At 40.3% G+C, this 21,262-nt stretch overlaps 2 protein-coding genes across 4 annotated transcripts; one reads left to right on the plus strand and one right to left on the minus strand.

The window, feature by feature from the left end:
• Positions 1–7,489: 7,489 nt before the first annotated feature.
• Positions 7,490–13,866, plus strand: LOC129376185 (uncharacterized). Its single transcript, XM_055055709.1, has 7 exons — positions 7,490–8,180; positions 9,285–9,413; positions 10,709–10,843; positions 11,748–11,921; positions 11,994–12,164; positions 12,381–12,480; positions 12,632–13,866. Exons 1-7 carry the CDS (start codon positions 7,965–7,967, stop codon positions 12,676–12,678), a joined length of 972 nt encoding a protein of 323 aa, XP_054911684.1. The 5' UTR covers positions 7,490–7,964; the 3' UTR covers positions 12,679–13,866.
• Positions 13,867–14,456: 590 nt separating this feature from the next.
• On the minus strand, positions 14,457–20,988 carry ddx51 (DEAD (Asp-Glu-Ala-Asp) box polypeptide 51). Of its 3 annotated transcripts, XM_055055802.1 has the most exons (16): positions 20,775–20,988; positions 20,198–20,529; positions 19,405–19,547; positions 19,165–19,315; positions 18,452–18,597; positions 18,309–18,380; positions 18,127–18,233; positions 17,349–17,457; positions 17,108–17,253; positions 16,392–16,584; positions 16,198–16,313; positions 16,002–16,118; positions 15,527–15,628; positions 15,366–15,429; positions 14,677–14,811; positions 14,457–14,568 (listed from the first exon to the last, which is right to left on the minus strand). In XM_055055802.1, exons 1-16 carry the CDS (start codon positions 20,795–20,797, stop codon positions 14,548–14,550), a joined length of 1,977 nt encoding a protein of 658 aa, XP_054911777.1. In that variant the 5' UTR covers positions 20,798–20,988; the 3' UTR covers positions 14,457–14,547. The 3 variants fall into 3 exon arrangements, with proteins under 3 accessions (XP_054911777.1, XP_054911778.1, XP_054911779.1); XM_055055803.1 differs by lacking the exon at positions 20,775–20,988 and having other exon boundaries at positions 19,405–19,566; positions 20,198–20,475; XM_055055804.1 differs by lacking the exons at positions 14,457–14,568; positions 14,677–14,811; positions 15,366–15,429 and having other exon boundaries at positions 15,526–15,628; positions 16,051–16,118.
• Between the last annotated feature and the right edge of the window lie 274 nt (positions 20,989–21,262).

Consider the following 21,262-nt stretch of genomic DNA (forward strand, 5'->3'; position numbering starts at 1 on the left):
TAACTGTGTAATATGCACACATGCCTAGTAGTAGTTAGAAATGTTGAGTGTATATTTAGCAATATCTGTTGCTACCGGAAGACTGCGCTCCCAAATAACAGCTTCCTGAAGTATATTGAACTAGTCAGAAACAATTTTTTCACCAATTAAAATCCTCCAGTTGTTGCCAGGAAGTGACAGAAGATATAACCAGTGTGAGAGAAAAAAACTTCTGTAGCATATCTGTAAATTTAAAGAGCTTTGCAAGAGTTATAGTTCTTGATGTAGTCATATTTTGTCATGTGAAAACACAAATCAGTGCATAGTTGTCAAGCGAAAGGGAAGAGATGCATGTTTTTTTAAAATCTATATATATTTTTTTTTACAAAAGCAAACTTTTTAGAAATAAAACTGAAGAGTGGTATTCATTTATAACTCCCTTCCTCTCCCAGGATGTCCAAATTAGATTATATAACATTTACTTCCCCGTCAACCAGTGACACTGGAAGACTGAACTGGCTTTTTGTTTGCGTTGCATGCTGTCTTGAGCTTTCGTTACATTTTCTATCCAAAACATCTGGCATTTCACCCAGACGTTCGAGGCGCAGCAGAGATGATCAGAGCTTGGTCTTCTTGATGACGCGTCTCTTCTGGCACTGACAGATGATCATCAGCACTGAAAGACCAACAGTTGTCCCCCATTTAGTTCTCCACACTGACTAGTGTAGGTAGTACTTGTAACGTGGAATTGTGGGAAAAAAACCCCTAAAATTGACCATTTTAAAAGATGAGGTGAACAGTAAGTGAACCATATCGTCAGTGGTGTTCGTGAAACAAACTCACCAACAGCAACAGAGGGGAGGAACATCAGGCGCAGGACGAGAAGGTTCTGATCCAATAAAGATGGATTCCACACCTGCACTATTGTTTCTCCATACATAATCTGGAGGTATGTGAGAAATGTTATTTAAAACTGAATATTTAAATGAAAAATTAAAAGCATATTTAAAACGTATGAGTCGTATTTCATAATAGCATTACATAATAATAACAGTATAACAATACTTGTAATCATAAATAATAATTGTTCCAGCACTTATAATTACAAGACAGTTCAAATTGTAGCAAGTTGTTTGAGAAAGTGTTTTACCTTTAGCTGATTAAATACGACACCGGTTGTGTTTTGAATCTCACAGACCAGAATCTGTACAAAGGGACTGTGAGTTTTATTTTCATATTTGTCATCTTTAAGCTGCAGGATGCAGGGATACTGCTTCTCATCCTTAATGCCCCAAATTGACAACTCGGCTGTTGTCATCATCAGTCTGTCTTTATTTTTCTGAAAAAAAAAAAAGAAACAAAATTACGTCTCTTTAAAAAAATCTTTTATAATCTAATTGTCATGAAGAATGATAAATAAAGTAATAATAAAATAGAATAAAACTCACCAGAGTGGTGATTTTGATATTATCTTCTGTCCTCTGGGCTCTGAAGTTGTTAAATTGAGGGTCTGGATAGTGGAACATTTTTGCTGAACATCTCAATGTCTGATTGGCTACTTTCATATACACACCAGCCCCGTTCCACTCAGAGGGCTTAACAGGAAGTGTTTTATAGATGAGAGTCTGCAGAGAATTCATAAATATTCATTGTCGAATACAATAATAAAAAAAAAACAGATTTGACCTAATGCATTGATGTGATTATATTAAACAAATAAACTAAAAATGATCAAAGGAGTAAATTATGTCACACAGGCTCTGAACAATAACAAGTTAGACACACAACAGAAAAACTGCACTTGGCTGTTCCTGACTACTATTAAACCTGATAACTTAGCAGTTTGTCACACATATGACTGAAACTACGTGGAAGAAGTCTGACAGAGCACTGTGTGTGTGGGCGTGCGTGTATGTGTGTGTTCACAGACCCACCGTAGAGTTAACGTATTCAGGAGGTACTGGTAGCTGCGGGGGGAATTCTTCGGGGTTTTCTAGCCCCTGTAAAAATCCAGGTCTCGATCATGCTGGTTGTGTACGATTGTTTCCACTGTGTCCAAGTTGGATCCTGTGATCGTGATCTTCCTCTTCCCACTGGATGATGCAGAAAATATATAAAAATGTCCAGGAATGTTATTCCCATGATTGGAAAAATGACATAATAAATTCCATAGAAATGAAAAGAACAGGATTTTCATTGCAAGCATTTTGTCATTTGCATGAACTGAGACTGATGATGGTTTTCAGTGACATTGCCCCCGCTGCCCACCGTCCCACCTTCTTCAAATCAGACAAAATTGGTGTCAATAAACTAAAACCATCCATAATTTTTCTTCCACTTTAATTACTGAATATTTTGAGCTGGTCTATCATATGAAATTTCTGTAAAGTAAACTGCAGTTTGTGGTTATAGTGTTAGAAAATGGAGGAATCTGACAGTATCGTTAAACACACTGTTACCTTCTCCAGGTGACGGATGGTGAAACTCCAGTACAAGATGGCGCTGACTGGTAGGTTACATCAGCTTCGCCATGGCAGCTCCCATCAGGCAGGACGGCACACACCTGGACCACAGCTTCATTGATTCTCCTGGGAATGTGGAACATCAGACTCTCATTGGTCTCACATCCACCAGAAAGCTGACAGAACCACTGCTGCTTCTCTGAGGTCCCACCTGGATGGATTCACTGTAAACCAGCTTGGAGATGTTCTTCAGGTCCAGAATCTCACAATAACCACAGCGTTTGTTTCCAGTCACTCCACAGCTGATCAATGTGTCATTTTTCTCAAATGGTAAAAAAACATTCACTTTGAAAGCTGCATTCCAGGTCTTCATGGGGTTTCTGTAAAATTCCTCTTCATCCAGTTGGTCCCCACTCTTTAAGGTCCCTCTCTGGGTCAGGCTGTAGATCAGAGTCAGGTCATGGCTCAGCTGGTAAAGTTTCTCCTCTGTAGCGATGTAGACAGAGCTGTTGCCCACAGCGAGCTGACGGAGGTCACCTTCAAAGTTAAAATCTCTGTTCTCCTCCAGACACTGAGCAGGTTCTCCCCAGATGGAGCAAAGCAGACCGAGCAGAAAATAGATCATCTTGTACCAAAGGATGCAGCTCTGAGATCTTCTGGTTGACACTGTGGTCTCTGTGCTTACAAAGATGTGTCTAAAAGTGCTGCAGCTTTGCTGAAAGGCACTGAGAGCGGAAGGAAATGAACGCACACCATGGGTTCAGGTACTGACCCATTCATGACTGAGTTTTCATACAATTACATTTGTGTCTTTAAGTCAAGAGCATCAAGAAAACAAAACACGGACATGTGTGCAGTCAGCTTCAAGTCATATCAAATACAGCAACTGAAATAGCTTTGTTTAAGCATAAGGATGGCGTTTTGCTCATAGAGAGCATGCAAAAATCAACCAACCCAAGACTAGTACCCTGTGGAACAAACACAATTTGAATTTTTTTAAGTCTTGTGTTTTGTTCCTATAATATTTACCTCTAACAAAATAACATGATCAAATTTGTGGTTGTTCTTTGGCTTAGCAAGACAAGGTACATATTTACAACACTTTAGCCAAGATGCTAAAGATGAAAATTAGCCTGACTGCAAAGTGATCTAACAAACCAGGAGCAATTGAACACTTTCCTCAAGGAGTGACGATGATAAAGTAGAAACATAAGTTAAACGCTATCCTGGGTCTTTTTACATCTGAATACCTTCAACAGATTTATTTTCTGTTTCATCTGACAGTTTCTTTGTCTGTGAGTTTCTTTGACCCAGTGTTATCTCTATCTTCTGCGGCACCTAAAAAAAGAAAAAAGAAAAAAAAACAGCACATAGCCTCCTGAAATATCTCTGCGTTGGTTCCGGTTTAGATGTCAAGAAAAATACCTGCAAAAGATGCATGATTTTCTGAGAACTACTTCAGAAAGTCATGCAGGATTTAACTATTTGTCACACCATTGATTCAACCTCAAATCACAATTGTGACAGATATGTCTTTACGTTAGATGAGCCTATTTGTCAAATTTTTTCTAGATTAGCATTAGACATTATAAAACATGCTTATTAAAGTTTGGATTTTACATGCATATTAAATTCAAACAAGGCTGATAGTAAACAACTTGAAGTGCACGGATTAAAAAATATGTGGAATTAGATCCGGTGCCAGAATTCAAGAGATCTTTGCCATCTGTAAAATTAAGCTCATAAGAACATATTACGCAGAATGATGTTCTGATACAGATGCATGCATCAACTCTGCATTAATGTGTGGCAAAGGCTGATTACAGGTGGTAAACTCAGGAAGTTGAGAAATGAGTCAGGAAATTAGTGCTCAAAATAAAACAAGATGTTGTATTAAACTAATAAAGCCAGATACACAACGGTGAAACACTCAACAATCAGAGCTGCATATAACACACTCAATTCATGGAGCATAGTAGCCTAAGAGTTAACAATAGCTGGCCTCTCCTGTGACACAAACTATCAATGCAGCAAATCTATCAAAAGGAGGATGGAAACCCTCAGGGATGTGTGCTCAGTCCTGAGCTTTTTCCTCTGCTGGCACATGACTCGCCTGTTAAACTGATCACTTTAAGGTCATTACACGTGCTGATGAGCAAATAGATCTCTGATCCGGAGTGATCCCAAGTTATTTATATATACCTAGTGATTTGTTTTGTCTGTTATTTCAAATGAAAGCGATGACATCTGCTTCTTCAGAAGTCTTTGGCTTCCTTTCCAAAGTACTAAAACTGTGCAGATACATTAAAAACTGGCCCAGACGTGAGATCTGTTCCGTAGTTCACTGAGAACAAGTTGTGCTCATCATGGCGTGTAACGAAACATGAGAGCTCACCACATTCTGGCTCCTGTTTGTGATGTGGTGAGCCGAACAGCAGCAGTTACAGCTTATCTATCACATCGGTGAGTGCCGATGTGGCCACGATGTCCTTACACCAAAGCCAAAACCTCATCGTGCTCTCGCTGGGTGACAAGACTCTAATTTGTTAGAAATCCACTGGTTCTTCAGCTGCTATCCATCCATTCATTGCCTTTGTCAGCTCACCATTGCTGATACAGGCAGGAAAGATTTATAAAAGAACATTTGCAATGAAAAGAAAAACCTGGAGGCAGTTCTGGGATGGGAAGCCAGTCATGCCCATGCCATTCGTATCACAAATTGCCAGTGCAAACTGACAACTATTACCTCTTCAGCACATTTGTTAAGCATAATTTTTGTTGTTCGTAAGAAGGCAGTCATATGACACCAGAGGCAAACAAAACAAGAACTGAGTAAACATCCCTGAGGTCTCCCATTAACAGATCATTACTTAGGAGAGGCCAGCTCTCCACTTTGTTGCCTAAACTGAGGAAAACATTCCCAATTATTGGAGTTCTTTAATGCTCTGGTGTCTATTAGAAGGAATCTATGGTTTTCCAGTATCCTGGGTGGTGAAAATCTGTCGATTAACGTCATCATCTAGTAATACTTACTTCACTCATCAAGTGGACAACACAGCCAGAGTACAAATCTATATCAGTGGGAACATCCTGCAGAGTAGCAAGTTCTGTGCACACAGATGCACAGATGTACTAAAGATGTCATGGATGATACAAATTCTATTTCCACCCATGAAAAATACTTATTTGTGTCGATGGATTTTGTATTGTTTAAAATAGCACTGCTAGAACGGACCGTTTGAACTTGTATCATGCTAATACAAGTTTGAGCTTGTATTAGCATGAGCTTTATGATATATTGTAATAAGCTCAAAAATTCCACAGACGAAATGATCAAATGGGAGCCAATGTATATATAAAGCATATGTGTATGTCTATGTTGCAACATCTACATATGCAACACAGCAGCAACATAGACCAACAACATATACACATATGACGTCTACTTATTTTTGAGACAAATGGAACCCCATACATATGCAACATCCACATATGCGATATCAACATAAAACATTGGGACCATATGCATCAACCAAAGACACATAGCAACAACATAGACCAACAAAATTTACACATACTATTTTTGACACAAATGGAACCCCATACTAATGGTGTTTTTCTAAAAATGTACCTTACAATTGTTAAAAAGAAAAGTGCTAAACAAGTTGACTAAATGGCACCAGTATTGATACATTTGTGCAACTTTCTTAAGAACTGCAGTCATGAAAAAATGTGTATGCAGTTTTTGACTAAACATCTAGAATGTGGTTAAAACCACTGACATTTCAGAGATCTATGTAAAAAATCTGTAGTCACCACAGAAGTTGGTATGAACGTTGGTTTGCAGAGTTTCTCAGAGACTTCTTGATGAAAGAGAAAATTTAAGAAAGCATTTTTATAACTCGAGTGCTCCAGCTCTTGCTCAGACATTAGTCCTCTAAACCTGGAGATGATCTTCAGGTGATTAAAGGCTGACTTTATGTGACTCTGAAGTAAAGTGAAACCCTGCAGTGTACCACAGTAAAATACAAATCTATCTGAGAGATGTTGAAAAGTGATGTGACAATTTCAGCTGGAGCCAAAATGAGTTATGATTCAACATGTGCAATATTCACAACGGGCCATATTTTCACCTATGTATTTTACAGATCCCACTAAGAACAATGGCATCATGAGCTCACAGGGGCTTCTACATTAGTAGAAGTGTTTTATGGCAAAAAGGGGATAAACAAAAATAAATTATAGTAAAATAAAGTGACAGAATTAGAAGTTTATATTTTCTATTTAAGTACAAGGAGAGTTACGATTCTTTAATAATTTTATTTAATTTTGACATTATGAGAAAATCTGTTTTTGACTGACAAATTGGATGAAACTTTAAATATGTTTCTCTGCATCCCTCAAGAAAAATCAAAAGAAAATTTCAAATGTCCAGGGACAAAACAAAACAGTTGTTGTTCCAGATTTTGAATTAATTTTAATAATGATAATAAAAAAAAAACTTACATTTTTGACTTTACAATCCAATTAAATCTGTTCAGTTAAATCACAAGGAGCAGAAACAGAGTGAGCATACACAAATACATCTGTTAAAAAGGTCGAACAGTGAAGCTTTTAGATGAATTTTCCTTCAATATTCTTTGAACAGGACTTTGGCTGAAACGTAACAAGAGAAGATGACGTGAAGGTGAGTTCCCGCCCTCTTGTTTCTAACACAGTCGCAGCACTTTTACCCACATTTCTGCACAGACACAAGAATCAAACCCACCTGCAGCCTGTCCTCACTCCAGAGCCGCTTCCTTTAGAACAAGATGATCCTGCTGCTCTGTCTGCTTCACTTGATCTGTGGAGAATCTGCTTTGAATCTGGAGGAGCAAACGTTCAAAGTTGAAGAGGAAATTCAACAGGTGGTTGTGGCTAACAACATTCTTTATGTCGCTACTTCAAAGACACTCTATCGGTGGGTCAACATGAAGATGACCCCTGTGACGGCTCAGCTTCCCTCAAATTTTAGCATTAACATGTTCTTATTTGAGAAGAACAACAGATTGATGAGCTGTGGTGTGAATGAAAAACGAAACTGTCACTGTGAGATTCTGGACCTGAAGAACATCTCCAAGCTGGTTTACAGTGAATCCATCCAGGTGGGACCTCAGAGAAGCAGCAGTGGTTCTGTCAGCTTTCTGGTGGATGTGAAGGAGGATTCAGGTCAGACTGAGACTTACATCCTGACAGCGATAAAGAACCCTAGACTCAAGACAGACTGTAGCGCTGATTTAAAGACAATCAACCTTCACAACACATATCACAGGCAGAATGGAGGATTATTTTCTGGACTTGATCAGTCAGGCAGCAGTTCACCTGGGATTCAAACTGAAGCTGCAGTAGAGTTTGTGGACGGATTCCAGATCAACTCAACAGTGTATCTGTTCTCCAACGTGGCATCAGGAGGTAAAAGCAACAAAGTCCGTCTGATCTGGCTTCAGGCTGAAACCAGTAAAACTCAGACTCTGGAGTCTCTTCATGGAGCGACTCTCAGTTCCTCTGGAGGTGAAGACAGCAGACTGCTGGCGTCCTCGGGTCCCAGGTGGACAGCAGGTCCTGTGGAGTGGAGTGTTCAGTGTGGACGGAGGAGGAAGCAACACTGAGCTGCTGCTGTTTGACATCAGTCCTGATCTCAACAGGGAGATGAATAAAGATCCAGACTTTTATTCATCGGTGAACAAGCCAAACAACCCGGTGAGTTGCTGTAAAAGCTGCGCAGCATCACATATTTATTCCAATTCAATTTTTTGTGGTAGTTAAACATTTCAAATTTTTAATCACTTACGTTATTAAACAACTACAAATCACGTAGGTATTACATATTTGTACGTTTATACAAGCCAGCATAAAGCAGTTTTTATTTTGAATTAAAATGACAAAATTTTAATTTAATTAAAACCACCGCGATTTTGTGTTTTCAACATTAGAAGAGTGTTGACAAAGATTTGTGCCCATTTGCCACCAAAGAATATTTCTAATCTATTCTAATCCCAGTTCTGTATAAATACCAACCCAGTAAGAATAGGTTGTAAAATACTAAACGAAGACAGAAAGGCTCTCACATACTTCATTCAAAGTGGAAAAATTCGCTCTCATTGACATACTCCACTGAGGAAAATTGTGTCACTTTGTTCACAGTGAGGCATCTGCCTGCCGAACTCGACACCAGCCAGGGCGAATAATTGTGATTGGTCAGAAATTTACTACCAATTTGAATAAGAAAATATACTTGGACAGCAATGTTGATGTTTTGCTTCAACTCGTCCACTTCCACCAACTGGTTTTGTATCTGCAGGAGACATAAATACTTTTGAGGAATATTTATCTGATGCAATGAGGAATTATGTCCATTTGGATGGTTCTTCACTAAATAACTACTATTATAATAAGTCTGGAACACACACAACTTGCATTCAGCCCCGTTAATAAAGTCTATAAGGAAAACTTTTGTTTCTTGAGAAGTATTTGTCTGTAAAACGGAGTTAAAATGTCTCTAATAGGGTCATTAAAAAATAATTGTATGTTTATTTTTGTCAGATGGTGATGACAAAGTTCTGGGTCAAGTCCATTAAAACTTTTATTTTCAAAAAAATGTTGCAATTGGGAGCCTGCACCTGAGCGTCTTTACATTTCTAAAAAAAATTTTTGTCATATTTGCGTACATAAGCTTGAGGAATAATTTTTTAAAATTGGGAAAATTTAAGCCCAGTTTGTCCCACTTCTGAAGAATCACTGATTTGTAAAATATTTATCAGATTATCAATAGTGATCAGATGTAATAATTTGTCTATTTCTTAGTCGGAACCAAAGTCCCTGGAACCAAAGGCCGTTCTGTTCAAGAAGAAATACATGGATTCTGTGTTGGTGGTGAAGCAGGGCAGCTGGACGGTTTTCTTCATTGGAACAAGCAGCGGGCAGCTCATTATGGTCAGTGGTTGTGTTTCAGGAGCAGATATTATATCTCATCTCAGTGAGGATTTTCTTTGTGTTTATTTTAGGTTTCTGTGTTATTGAGTCTTCATGTTGTTCTGTCTAACCCTTGATTGTTGCCAGCCGCGTGTCCCTCCCTGATTTCCCTCTGGTTATTGAAAAGAGACAACAGAGGTTTGTTTGGGTCAGTGTGTTCTTTTCTCTGAACCAAATCTCTCAATTGCAGGTCAAAATAATCCATTGATTACATTATTTATCCCTGACAAAGGAGCATACTGTGGATTTCAGCTGATCCGTTTTAGTAGGCGTCTTTTATGTTTTGCATGAATGTCTTATAGAAGTTCATGATCAACTGGTGGATTTTATTTTTGTTTGCATTTGTTTTTATGTGTATTTAAATTCTCTGTACTTTTCCTGCTTTATTCACTGTCATCATTTTTAAGTACATTTCCATTGTGAAATGTAAGCTAAAATTTACATTGTCCAAATTTAAAAAATAAGACTCACTTTTAGCTATAAACATACTTTGTACAGACATGAGCAAAATTATTATAATTTGCTGGCAAGCTCCATTTATTGAGCCCAGATAAGTGAACAACACTGAAAATTGCCCAAATTATGGGTGTACTATAACTGAGCTAAAACTGTTAGTACATTCTAAAGGTCTGCTAATAGATGCAAATTCAGCTCATCTGTCGCTAGATAAGATCACAAAGTCAGTGTTGAACCACAGAAACAGAGATGCTTCCCTATATAGCATAAAGACACAAATCTAGAGGCCGCCCTCCCACAAACATGCCATTTAACATGAACCCATGATGACGCAGCTTACACGAGCATAGCTGGTCTTGTGTAACCAGCACATAATTACAGAGAGTAAAGCATAAATAACTAATTCAGAGGACTCCAAAGTACTTAATGGCACACATTCTCACACTGATGGTGGTGCTACATAACAGCCACAGCCAGAGGCGGTCCTAGCCAGTTTGGCTCCATGGGCGAAAAGCCCCCATCAGCGCCCTCAAGAAGTTTTTTAATGGTTGGAAGAGGCTGGACTGAACAGTACAGAGGCATTCATATGGACAGAGAATAAAGCTTCAGCACAAGACCAAAAGAAACCAGCGCCTACCACAGCAAGCGTAACCCAGCAGGAGTGCAGATACCAAAGAGAAATTCAATCTATCAAGTTGAATTATTTAGCTAATTTCAACAACAAGTGAAAATTTTAATGTGAAATGGTTTGACATAAAACCCCCCACAAAAATGGTAAATATCTATTCTGTTCTTGTCAGCTTCCTATGGACAAGAACAATAATCCAGCATGTCCAAAGGAGATCTACAGGGCCAGTGGTAATGATAACATTTTTTCAAAACTCCTTCTGGACCCAGTGGATCATAAACACATATATCTGCAGTTCAAAAAACAGGTAACCATTTTAATTGTTTTAGTTTTTTATGTTGCATGTACAAGACTGCATGTTGTTTCTAAATCTTTGGCTTTTGTTGTAGATTAAGCGTGTTCCAGTGTCAAACTGTAGTAACTATGAGAGAGTAGAGGACTGTTGTAAGGATCCATTCTGTGTCTGGTGTGGCTCTACTACCAATTCCATTATGGATTAGATTCCTCATCAATTCTCTTATCGATTCTAATTGAGTTGGGGCATAAGCTCTTTAATTCAAAAATACGCACCACATTGTATTTGACTGAAACAAAATTAAAGCTGACTTAAAACAGAAATCAGATGAAATCAGCCGTTTTTTTGCAGGCAAATGTGCATGTTTGCCTTTTCAGGAAGGATAGTTCAAGAATTATTTCAAGATATTCCAGATGTTATTTATTTTCTCCTGTGTAATTTTCCTTTATGAGCCCGCGTCACTCTGACACTCGTCCTCAACTATTAGATTAGATTAGAATATTAATGAATCACTCGTGTATTTCAGTAATACATTAGGTAGGTTAATGCTCCACAGACGGACATTTAACAGGTTTTAATACATAATATTTAACATTAGAATATTATAACAGACCAAAAATACATCGGTTTTAATGCAGAAATGTCTAAATTATCATCCATACTAAAATGAAAATCTGTAATTCTGTCAGTAATAGAAAAACTCCTATTGGTCTTTGCATCAAAGAAGACATGCAGAACTTGGCTAATATATAGTTTCCATGGTCACTGACATCATATTCATGCCTTAGAGATTTAATTGGCTTATTTTGTTCCATTAGGTTGTGCTGTAATAATCACTTCAGTCACCAACACTTTCACCTTATTATCCTCTGGTGGTAAATTTAATAACTGTTGAATGTTTTCAAATTCTCTACAGAATCTCACCTATGAAACACCTGAAGGGAAATCTGTCTGGAGAAACTGTGATGTGGATTTGAAAGTAGCCAATGAAACATTGTATTGCCCAGTCAGAATAAGATACGATCCAGACCCACAGTTTCCCACATTTATAACGAGGAGAACAGGAAACAACGTCCAAGTTATGATCCAGGTGATTTTGTTTGACCTTTAGAGCCTACATGTGATGAAGATTTCAGTTGTAATTAGTTTCTGTTCTCTTCAGTGTCTAGATTGGAACCTGGAGATGACAACAGAAGAGCTATCAGTGTGGGGCTATAAGGATGGCAAGCAATACCCCTGCATCATGAAGGGCAAAAACCAAACACATACTGGAGCAAGCTTTTTCATCTGCCAAATAGAAAACACAACCCATATCAAATTTTCCCAGTTAACGGTAATATTTTTAACCTACAATGTGCAATCTGAACATTTGTGTGGTGATACATTAAACACCACACACAGCGGTGCTGCTTGTAATTTGGCTTCAGCTATTAAATCTAAAGTTCAGTCTTTATGCTGACGCGGCTGTGATTCGTGCCTCTAAACGGCGGCCAAGCAAATAATTGTTAAAAGATACAATTTAATACAGTGTTGTCATTTTTTCCTCCAGATTAAATATGGACAGATGACAGTTCAGGTGGGGAATCCACCTCTGCTTGATCAGTACCTTCTGATTCTGCGCCTTCTGCTGGTTCCCTGTGGTACTGCAGGTACATTTGCTCAGAAAGTTTTCTTTCTAGATCAACACAAATCTCTTAAACTTTTATTCCATAGTATTTACATATAGGTCCATGAGTGTACGTATATATATATATATATTTATATATATATATTTTTATCTGTCCACTGTTTGTCTTCCAGTGCTGGTGATCATCTGTCAGTGCCTTGCTGTGAAGAACAAGCCCTGATCGTTGGCGTCTTTCTCCTCCTCAGAGCTCCAGCAAATACGTCATTTGTTAGATGTTGGAGTCATTGATATCTGATATGATATAGCTTCTTCCAATAATTACCTGTATGTTGAACAGTTGTCACTTGTAAGTGGAAAACCTTTTCCATGTTTTCATTTCTTGCGTATTCTTTGCCATGTGAAAAGTTAACAGCACAGCGTCTGAGTGATAGAAACAATTATTGTTCAGAATAATGGGGAAAACCGCAGCAGGTTAATGTGACTGAATAATCAGTTAGAGTGAAACATGGTGTTCATCTCCAGAGTTCTTGCTGCTGTGTGTTTGTTCAGTTTAATCAAAAGAAGTGAGAGGTGGAGTCTTTCTGTTCTGTAATTCTACTGTTCATGTCAAATCATCTTGATCAGAGATTGCATGTTGTATTATATAATATCTTTTCCAGCTTATTGCAATGAAATCTGAAAAGTGATCAAGGGCATAAATGATGATCCCGTTGAGTACAGATTGACAAATATTGCAAAACTCAAAAGGTTGATATGCATCTTAGATTCTTTAAAAATATATATATTTACTGCTTGTTGATATTTGGAGACGTATGTAACATATTTCAAAATCTATGGCAGAAATGAGTGATTGCACAAATATTCACCGCTTTCAAAGTGAGTGACCTGATTCCAGCCAAGTGGTGACAGTTGCCTCACAACAGTTGGCATGGAGATCAGGGGTGAGTGTATCAGTTAGGGGATGGATAGAAAAAAAGACATCTCAAAGGCTGTCAACCTTCCATTCTTTGATTTGTATTATTATGTGCCTGAATCAGACACAAAATCACAACCAGAGACCGTGAAGAAGAAGGAGAGTATAGACCCGGGAAGGTTTGCAAAGGACGAAGGTCAAATGAAATATCGAGAAGACAAACAGCCAAAGCGCAACAGCTGAACACTGGCTGCATGGAGGTGAATATTTATACGATCGCTTACTTCATCCAACATTTTTTATGTGTCAAAATCAGTTTTCACTTTAATATTTGAGTGTTTTCTTTTTCATTTTATCAATGTTTGATTATTAAAGGCAATAAAAGGCGGCGAACACATTTCATAGGCACTGTGTACGTGGGAAATTTTTGCTGTGCTTTCTGCAAGTCTTGTATTTTTATCTTGACCGACATTTATGGTTTGCTGAGGTGCGAGCGCCAGGCGATATGTGCATGCCTTCACCTATCAGCACATTCAGCAGCCATTATTTAGCTTGTGCTACATCTTGTTTGATTTGCATGTTAAGTGTTTTTCTAAAATAAAATCACTTTTGTTGTCCCATCTAATTTTAACTTCAGTTTTTGCTTCTTTTTGAAGAAATGTCTGAAAAATGTAATCCTGTGTGGCAACACATCACTGGACTAAAGAAGGCTCGGTGCACGTCTGCCACCTGCTGGCGGAAATGAGTACAGATTAAAGCTATAAGCAAGACTGAGTGAATAAATCTGCACTTGGAGGAACTATGAGGAAAATAAAATCTTTGCAGTTGAAAGTGTTTGTGTGTGCCATTAAAAACAACATTAATAATCTTCAATCAAACAGCCAAATCATTTTAAAAAATAGAAATTGCTCTTAAAAGAAAAAGCCCTCCCGGTTGCCCAGCGTTAGTACAGATACTCATCTATAGAGTTCATCCCAAAGAGAACTAGAGAACCCAAAACATGTTCTGCCAAGAAATCCCAAGATGAAGAAAAAGAAAACATAACTGCAGTGATTACAGGAGTTTTTATTAAATGAGCTGGTAGGTAAAAAAAAAAAAGCATCTGAGACCATTTGCAAAGACAAAATTAAAACTGAAGCGCAGGTGAAATGTGACGGCAGCAGAAGACCTGAAGCTTCAACATCTTGATCTCTCATCCTGCAGAAAGGAAGAAAGAAAAATCCATTTTGTGTTTTAAGAAATATTATTTTCAAGAGTTTGAAGCAGCTTGAACAGTGAAATGAGGCGCTAACTGTGACCGTTTACCTTGATGACATCAGCCAGCTCCTGCAGGACCGCTCCGTAGCGCTCCTCCATCCCCTTCAGGCTTTCTGGTTTTACCATCTGCTTCTGAATCCCGGGGCTTCCTGCCTCCATCACCATCCGAAGGAAATTATTCTCCTGAGGGATGAAAGAGAAACTCAAACTGCTAAAGAGAAACATTCGGTCATCCAGTTTCTTACCAATCATCAATTCAATCATGGACAATCTTATTCTGACCAGAACTTAACCCTTTATGACCCGAGTTTCAAATCTCCCCCTGGATAGTTTTGCTTACATTAATTGTGAGTAGTTCTTTAAATGTCCTGTGAGTTTTTGCCCATTTATCCATAACAACTGGAACTTTCAATATCCAGAAAGTTGTTTTTACAATTAAAAGAATGCCCCTCAGATTAATTTCACTTTCTGCTATTGGCTGGAAAGTTTAACGTCTCTCCTTTCAGAAACTGGTGAAATTTTTCAGACAGCACAAAGTGTGGTAGAATTACGGTACTGCAAATTTGGCTGGATTCGTTCTGCCTGGAAGGGTTAAAACAGGGAAAACCTCCTTCAAAACTCAATCAAGTACAAACCATGTGAACATATTTTAAGTGGGAATAAATGTAAGGGTGTCCTAATTTATTCTTGACAGAAATCCCTGCTCTCCTCTTCTCCTTCCAGTTCAGTGTCTGTACCTGAACCCTCAGCAGGAAGGTGAAGGCCAGTCCAGGTTTTCCAGCTCTCGCCGTTCTTCCGATCCTGCGTGACGACAGACGGCAGGACAAAACCGTCACTTTCTGACAGACAGGAAGAGAAGGGGCGGTTTGAAGGAGGAGGAGTCAGGGAGGCTGCTGACCTGTGAATGTAGGTCCTGATGTACTGCGGGGCGTCATAGTTGACCACACATTTGACGTCTTTGATGTCGATGCCTCTGGCAGCAGCGTCTGTGCTGATCAGCCTGCAGGAGGACAGATCAGGTTAACAGCAGAGCGGTCACACAGGCTGCAGCAGAGAGACAGAGACATCAGATTCAGGAAAAGTCGCCGTCGTTTCAGTGTTGCTGGGTGGATAGTAGTGATGTTAAATAGCCGTTTTGCTCTCAAACTCAACAGGGAGATGAAAGGACTCGACATTAACCTGTCAGAGAGCAGAGAGGTTCTAACCCTGGCCTGGCATTCAGCTCTCAGAACACATGGGACTGAATTGACAGCTATTTTTGTAAGCGACATTTGTTGTGAAATGCTGGCGTCGCAATAGAATAAACTAAATCGTCTCGCTCTCCGTTGCTGGAACGACTCCCATGTGAACGATCCAGTGTGCTTGGGACTCACAGCTGGATCTTCCCCTGTTCAAAGTCCTTCAGGGTGTTCTTCCTCTCACCGGGAGAGAGGCGTGACGAGAACTCGGCCGCCTGCACTCCACCAAACAGCTGCACCAAACGGTAGAGCCTGGAAAGCAGACGAGACGGATCAGACACTGAGGCGTGAGGCGAGGCAGTCCGTCCATCCGTCAGTCCGTCAGTTTGACCTGTGTGCCGTCTCTCTGGAGTTGGTGAAACAGAGGATGGGACGGAGCTTCAGATACAGGATGAAGTGAAGGATGAACAGGGGCTTCTTGTTCATCGTGCACGGAACATAAAACTCCTGCAGACAGGAAAGAGGAACCGTCTCAGAATTTCACCGTCCCGTTCCAGTTATCGGAGTGAAAAGGCGGCGTCTCACCGTGAGGCCCTGGGGGAAGTCGAAGCGGTCGTGTTTGTGGGCGGGGTCTGCTGCCGTCGCGCTGCCGGAGGGGCCGTGAACGGAGCTGAAGAGCTGCGGCTGGTGGAGGCCCAGCTGCTGCAGCTTCTCCGGGTCCTGGGTGAGTGTGGCGGAAAAGAGCAGCTTCTGGAGCGGCATCTGACCTGGAGACAGACTGAGACCAGGCGCAGCATTACTCAATTTACAGAATCCAAGTTTGCAACATTTAATTAATACACTCTAGAAAACATGTTTTCTCCTAAAACCCTTTTTGGATGAGAAATATGAATGAAAATAAACTGATAATGTCACAAAAAGTCAGAAGATCAGATTTCTCCAAATCAAATTAGAATAAAAACTTGAACGGATTGAGAAAAATGGATGACATTTTTGGATTCAGTCCTAATTCAGTTCTAAAATATATTTTTTGTAGCCAAGTGTGATCAGGTGGAAAGTGGAAACGATCTTAAAGATGAGACTGAAAATGTCAAGTAAGTTTCTTCTTCTCCTCCAAGCCTCTTCACTGAGCGGTCAGTCGAGTCCCGTAACAGAATGAATTACAGAACTCCCATCTGAACGGTAAAGACATTTTAAACAGGAATCTCTGCGGCTACTCTGAATAATTTGTGAGTGAACCTCAATCTGCAGCCTCCCTGAATGCTGCCATGCAGACAATCAGCTGGTATTTTTGGACCCACCTGGCTGCTGTGATGCATGCAGGCTCTGTTCTCCTGAACAGGGTTCTGGCCTCTGGTCCAGCCGCTGAGCAGTACACCGCCTTCAGCACCTGGCTGAGCCACGACTGGTGCATGCTGTCGATCATCCTGTCGGCCTCGTCGATTATCTGAGACGCAGAGAGAGAAACAGACGCAGCACGACGTCAGAAACCGAAGAGTTCTGCTCTACGCGGAGAGAATGCTGTGATTCTTTGGAACCAACCAGGAACCGGAGATGTTCCAGACTGAAGCCCGGGTTTTTACTGATGTGATCGACCAGTCGACCTGGAGTGACGACGACTATGTCTGCTGCACTGCACCTCACACTGCCTCTGAAACAGACAGAAAGTTGTTAGCTTTGGATTTGCAACACTGCTTTTAAAAAATGTGCACCATTATATATTTTCCAGGCACATATTTTATAGCACCAATCCAGAAGCTTTGCCAACTTCAGTTGTTTTCAAAATGCCGCACATACCAAACATGATAAAAGACGTTAGTTTTGTAATTAAACATCTTGAAATTGGGCCTCCGTCTCTTTAAGAAACTCCAATTTCTGTAACTACAAGAAGTCATCACAACATGGCTCCTCCATTAATCCTTCAACAATTTTTTTCCACCAGATGTTTGCTAATTGCTGCTGGCTAGTCTGAAGGATCTGAGTGTGGAAGGCACAGAGGAACCCTGTGAGGTGGAAGAAAACCACAGAGCTTGGACACTGCAGAGGAGGAGCTTTGTACTTGAAGGCGGGGCTAACACCAACTATCCGTTTTGGACAGCTGAATGGTTGCCATGAACATTAAAGGATTTCTCACAAGTGGATGAAAGAATCAAGGCAAAACTCCAGGCATGTTTTGATGAGAGATTAACATCATAACAAGATGGAGACTAAAAAAGTATGACTTTTACAGAACACTGCCCCTTTAAAGTTACACAGTTTGAAAACGGACATTATATTTAAACCAATAACTGAAGACAAGCTCGTAATTTGCCATCCTCACCGTTGCTCTGAAAGCGAAGCGCACTCTGCGGCAAACGACCTCTGACCCCCCAGCACGGCCACTTTCACAGGAGTTCCTTCGGCGTACGACGCAAACACTTTGTAGACCTGAACCAGACACACATCAACCTCAGAACACTGTGAGGGTTTAAAAACGTGCAGAAATGGTGAGAACGCTGCGACCTGCTGCGCCAGCTCTTTGGTTGGCAGTACGGCCAGAGCCCGGATCTCACACACCGTCCGCTCCATCAGAACCTGCCAGGAAACACACACGCGTCATTGGGAAAACTGCAACGGCGATGCTCGATCAAATACTGGCTGCTCACCTGAATGACAGGAATGACAAACGACAGAGTCTTCCCGCTGCCCGTGGGCGCAGAAACACAGAGATCTCTGGGTCTGTAGCCTCCTCGACCAATCAGAAGTCCGTGTTGGGCGCCCTCCAATATGGCCGGGATCACCTCTGCCTGCACTGAAAACAGATCACAGCAGTGTTATGACTTAAGACTGTGAACGATCAGCCACTTTTATTAAGTAAAACGGGGAGAAAAAGGAGAGAGCAGTAGAAAAGATGATGAGGGCTGAAAGATCTGCATCACCAGGTCTGACACTGCCTGATACTTGATCTAGGCCGTATTTGGTTAGATTGGAAGATTGTACTAAAGGTTGTACTTCTTAGAATATTTAGGAGGCATAAAAAGCAAAGGTTTGGGCTCATGTAAACATCAATAATGATGCACATGTGGATCAGTTAGAATGGTAAAATACACTGGGTGCCTTCAGATCCAAACACAGGAAACAAAAAAAATGAAAATAACAATAATAATAATAAAAAAAAAACTTGTGAAAAACTTATATTTGGCAGAAATGTCAAGTTTGCTTTTGGAAGCATGCAAAGAATTCTGTCAGTGGGACTGAATGATCTGTGACACACAGAACCTGATGAATAACAGGCAACGATGCAACGTAACACAGGCGTGATTGTTAATAGCCGTTTCCTAAAGTTGCCCTGGGTGACCCCCAGGTGAATCTACCGCACCTGGAAAAAAGTGCTGGATTCCATTCGCCTCCAGTTTCCTGAGGAGCTGAGCAGAAACCCCAGACACAGAGGAGACAGGAACCAGATTGCATCTGATGTCTCTGTGAATGACATCGGGCTCAGCAAGCCACTGAGGCAGAACCCGCTTTGCCTGGGGAAAAACAAGGAATGTAGAATTAATGGCAGGAATCTTTATTTTACTAAAGCCATGAGGTTTTTTTCCCCGTTACATGATTGTACCTTATGGACAGGCCTGCTTTCAAAACCTCCCAGGACAAGGAATCCTGTCTCTGTAGAAGAGTCCTTGTTTGGCTTTTCCACTTCCTGTTCCTGCTCCGTTTCACCCCTGCAGCTCTCTGGAGAAACACCCGCCACTGACTGACCTGAGATCCAAAGATAAAACTAAAAAACATTAATGGAACAGAAGTTACACAAAAAGTAAGGAAACGTCAAAACATTACTGCGTGACGGACAAAACATTCAAATCACTTTTGCTTCTTCTGTCTCATACGCAACGCTAGAAGTATCAGGGTCGACTAGCTTCACCGCTATGAGCTATCATAGATGAGATAAAGAGGTCAGACATTTTACACATGTTCTGGGTTTGTTCCACCTCGAGTTCACACTCGCCCATCAGGCAGAACGCAACATCAAAACAAAACTTTTCGTTTGTCAGCCTCCTGTAGCATTTTAATTCCACAGTAGAGAAAGCCATGTAGTTTCAGTAAGTTGGTATAGAAAAAGATATTGGTATCAGTTATCGGCCAAATAAATTTTAGAATATCGGCATATCGGATATTGACCAAAAATCCAATATTGTGCATCCCTGTTTATTCTTGTTAGTACTATCTGTTAGGGGTTAGTACTAGTTAGTTCCTGTTGGTCTGCTGAAGGGACTTCTTTATGACTGGGATCTCTTCAACATCAGAAATGAAAGACTAACACGTTAAATCAACCAGGACAGAATAGCAGTAAAACAAATTTTACAGTAATCTGAAACACGTGAGCCCAACGAAGAGACAGAAAATCCCACCTGATTCTTGACTCCTCTGCTTCCCATCTGCAGCTTCTTTCCTCTTCTTTTTCCCCACAGGCTCAGACTTGTTAGAGTCTGCATCAAGCAAAACTCCCGCTTTTGATTTCCTCCTCTTCTTCTTCTGCTGTTGATGCTTTTCACTGCTTCCCTTCTCATCTTCGGCCTCCGACGGAACCTCCTGCTGCTCGGCTTCTTCTTCACCAGTCCATCCTCTCTGCTTTGATGAGCTCAGTCTTTGCTTCTGTTTCACCTTCTGCTGCAGTTTGGTCAGCAGCGCTTGGGAATGGGACACCTTGGAGATGACGCCGTCCTCCTCGTCTCCAAGATACCTGAAAAGACAGAGAAACCGATGTTTTCAATACCACAGACTTAGGAACTCCTCAGTAGATCGATATTGGATTTCTGTTGCTTGCAATGTTGTTCTATCTATTCAAAAGCTACAAAACGTATTTGTTGATCTACCCAGTCTAAGCTGATGTTTTATTTTATTTATTTTTAGCTGTTTTATCGCGTGTTAACTAGAAACTGACCCCGTCTGACACAAGATGCTCCAGCGCTGACAGGTTGTACTTACCTGTTGACAAGAAACAGAGACATTTCTGCTTTAGGACCGAGGCATTGAACTAAAATGATCCAATTCAAACTACCAACTGCGGCGTGAAAAGTCACCGACTACTTAGACTCAACAAGACCCAACACTTGCTCCTCTTTCAAATAGTTGCTGTCCCAGTTTAAGAAAATACGCCGCCGCACTGTGTGTTATTTTCATTCTTATTCACGTGCGTCAAACGCGGCCTTATGACGCAACCAAGTCCGTCGCACTTGTTTGACGATCTTCTGGACTCGACTAACCGGCCAACCACTAACTCTTGATACTTATCTATTTATTCTTTATTTATTGTTAATTAATCATCGATATAACGACGGATCATATTTGACCTATTTGTGGCATTTTATATTAGAAGACAAAAAAAAAAGTAATTCCAAAAATATTACATCCGTATTTTCCCCACCACTGTGCGTGGTTCAGTCCACGTGATGGCGTTGTCCAATCAAATTAAA

This window comes from Poeciliopsis prolifica, unplaced genomic scaffold (genome assembly GCF_027474105.1).
Source record: "Poeciliopsis prolifica strain line A6 unplaced genomic scaffold, Auburn_PproV2 SCAFFOLD042, whole genome shotgun sequence".
Lineage (NCBI taxonomy): Eukaryota > Metazoa > Chordata > Actinopteri > Cyprinodontiformes > Poeciliidae > Poeciliopsis > Poeciliopsis prolifica.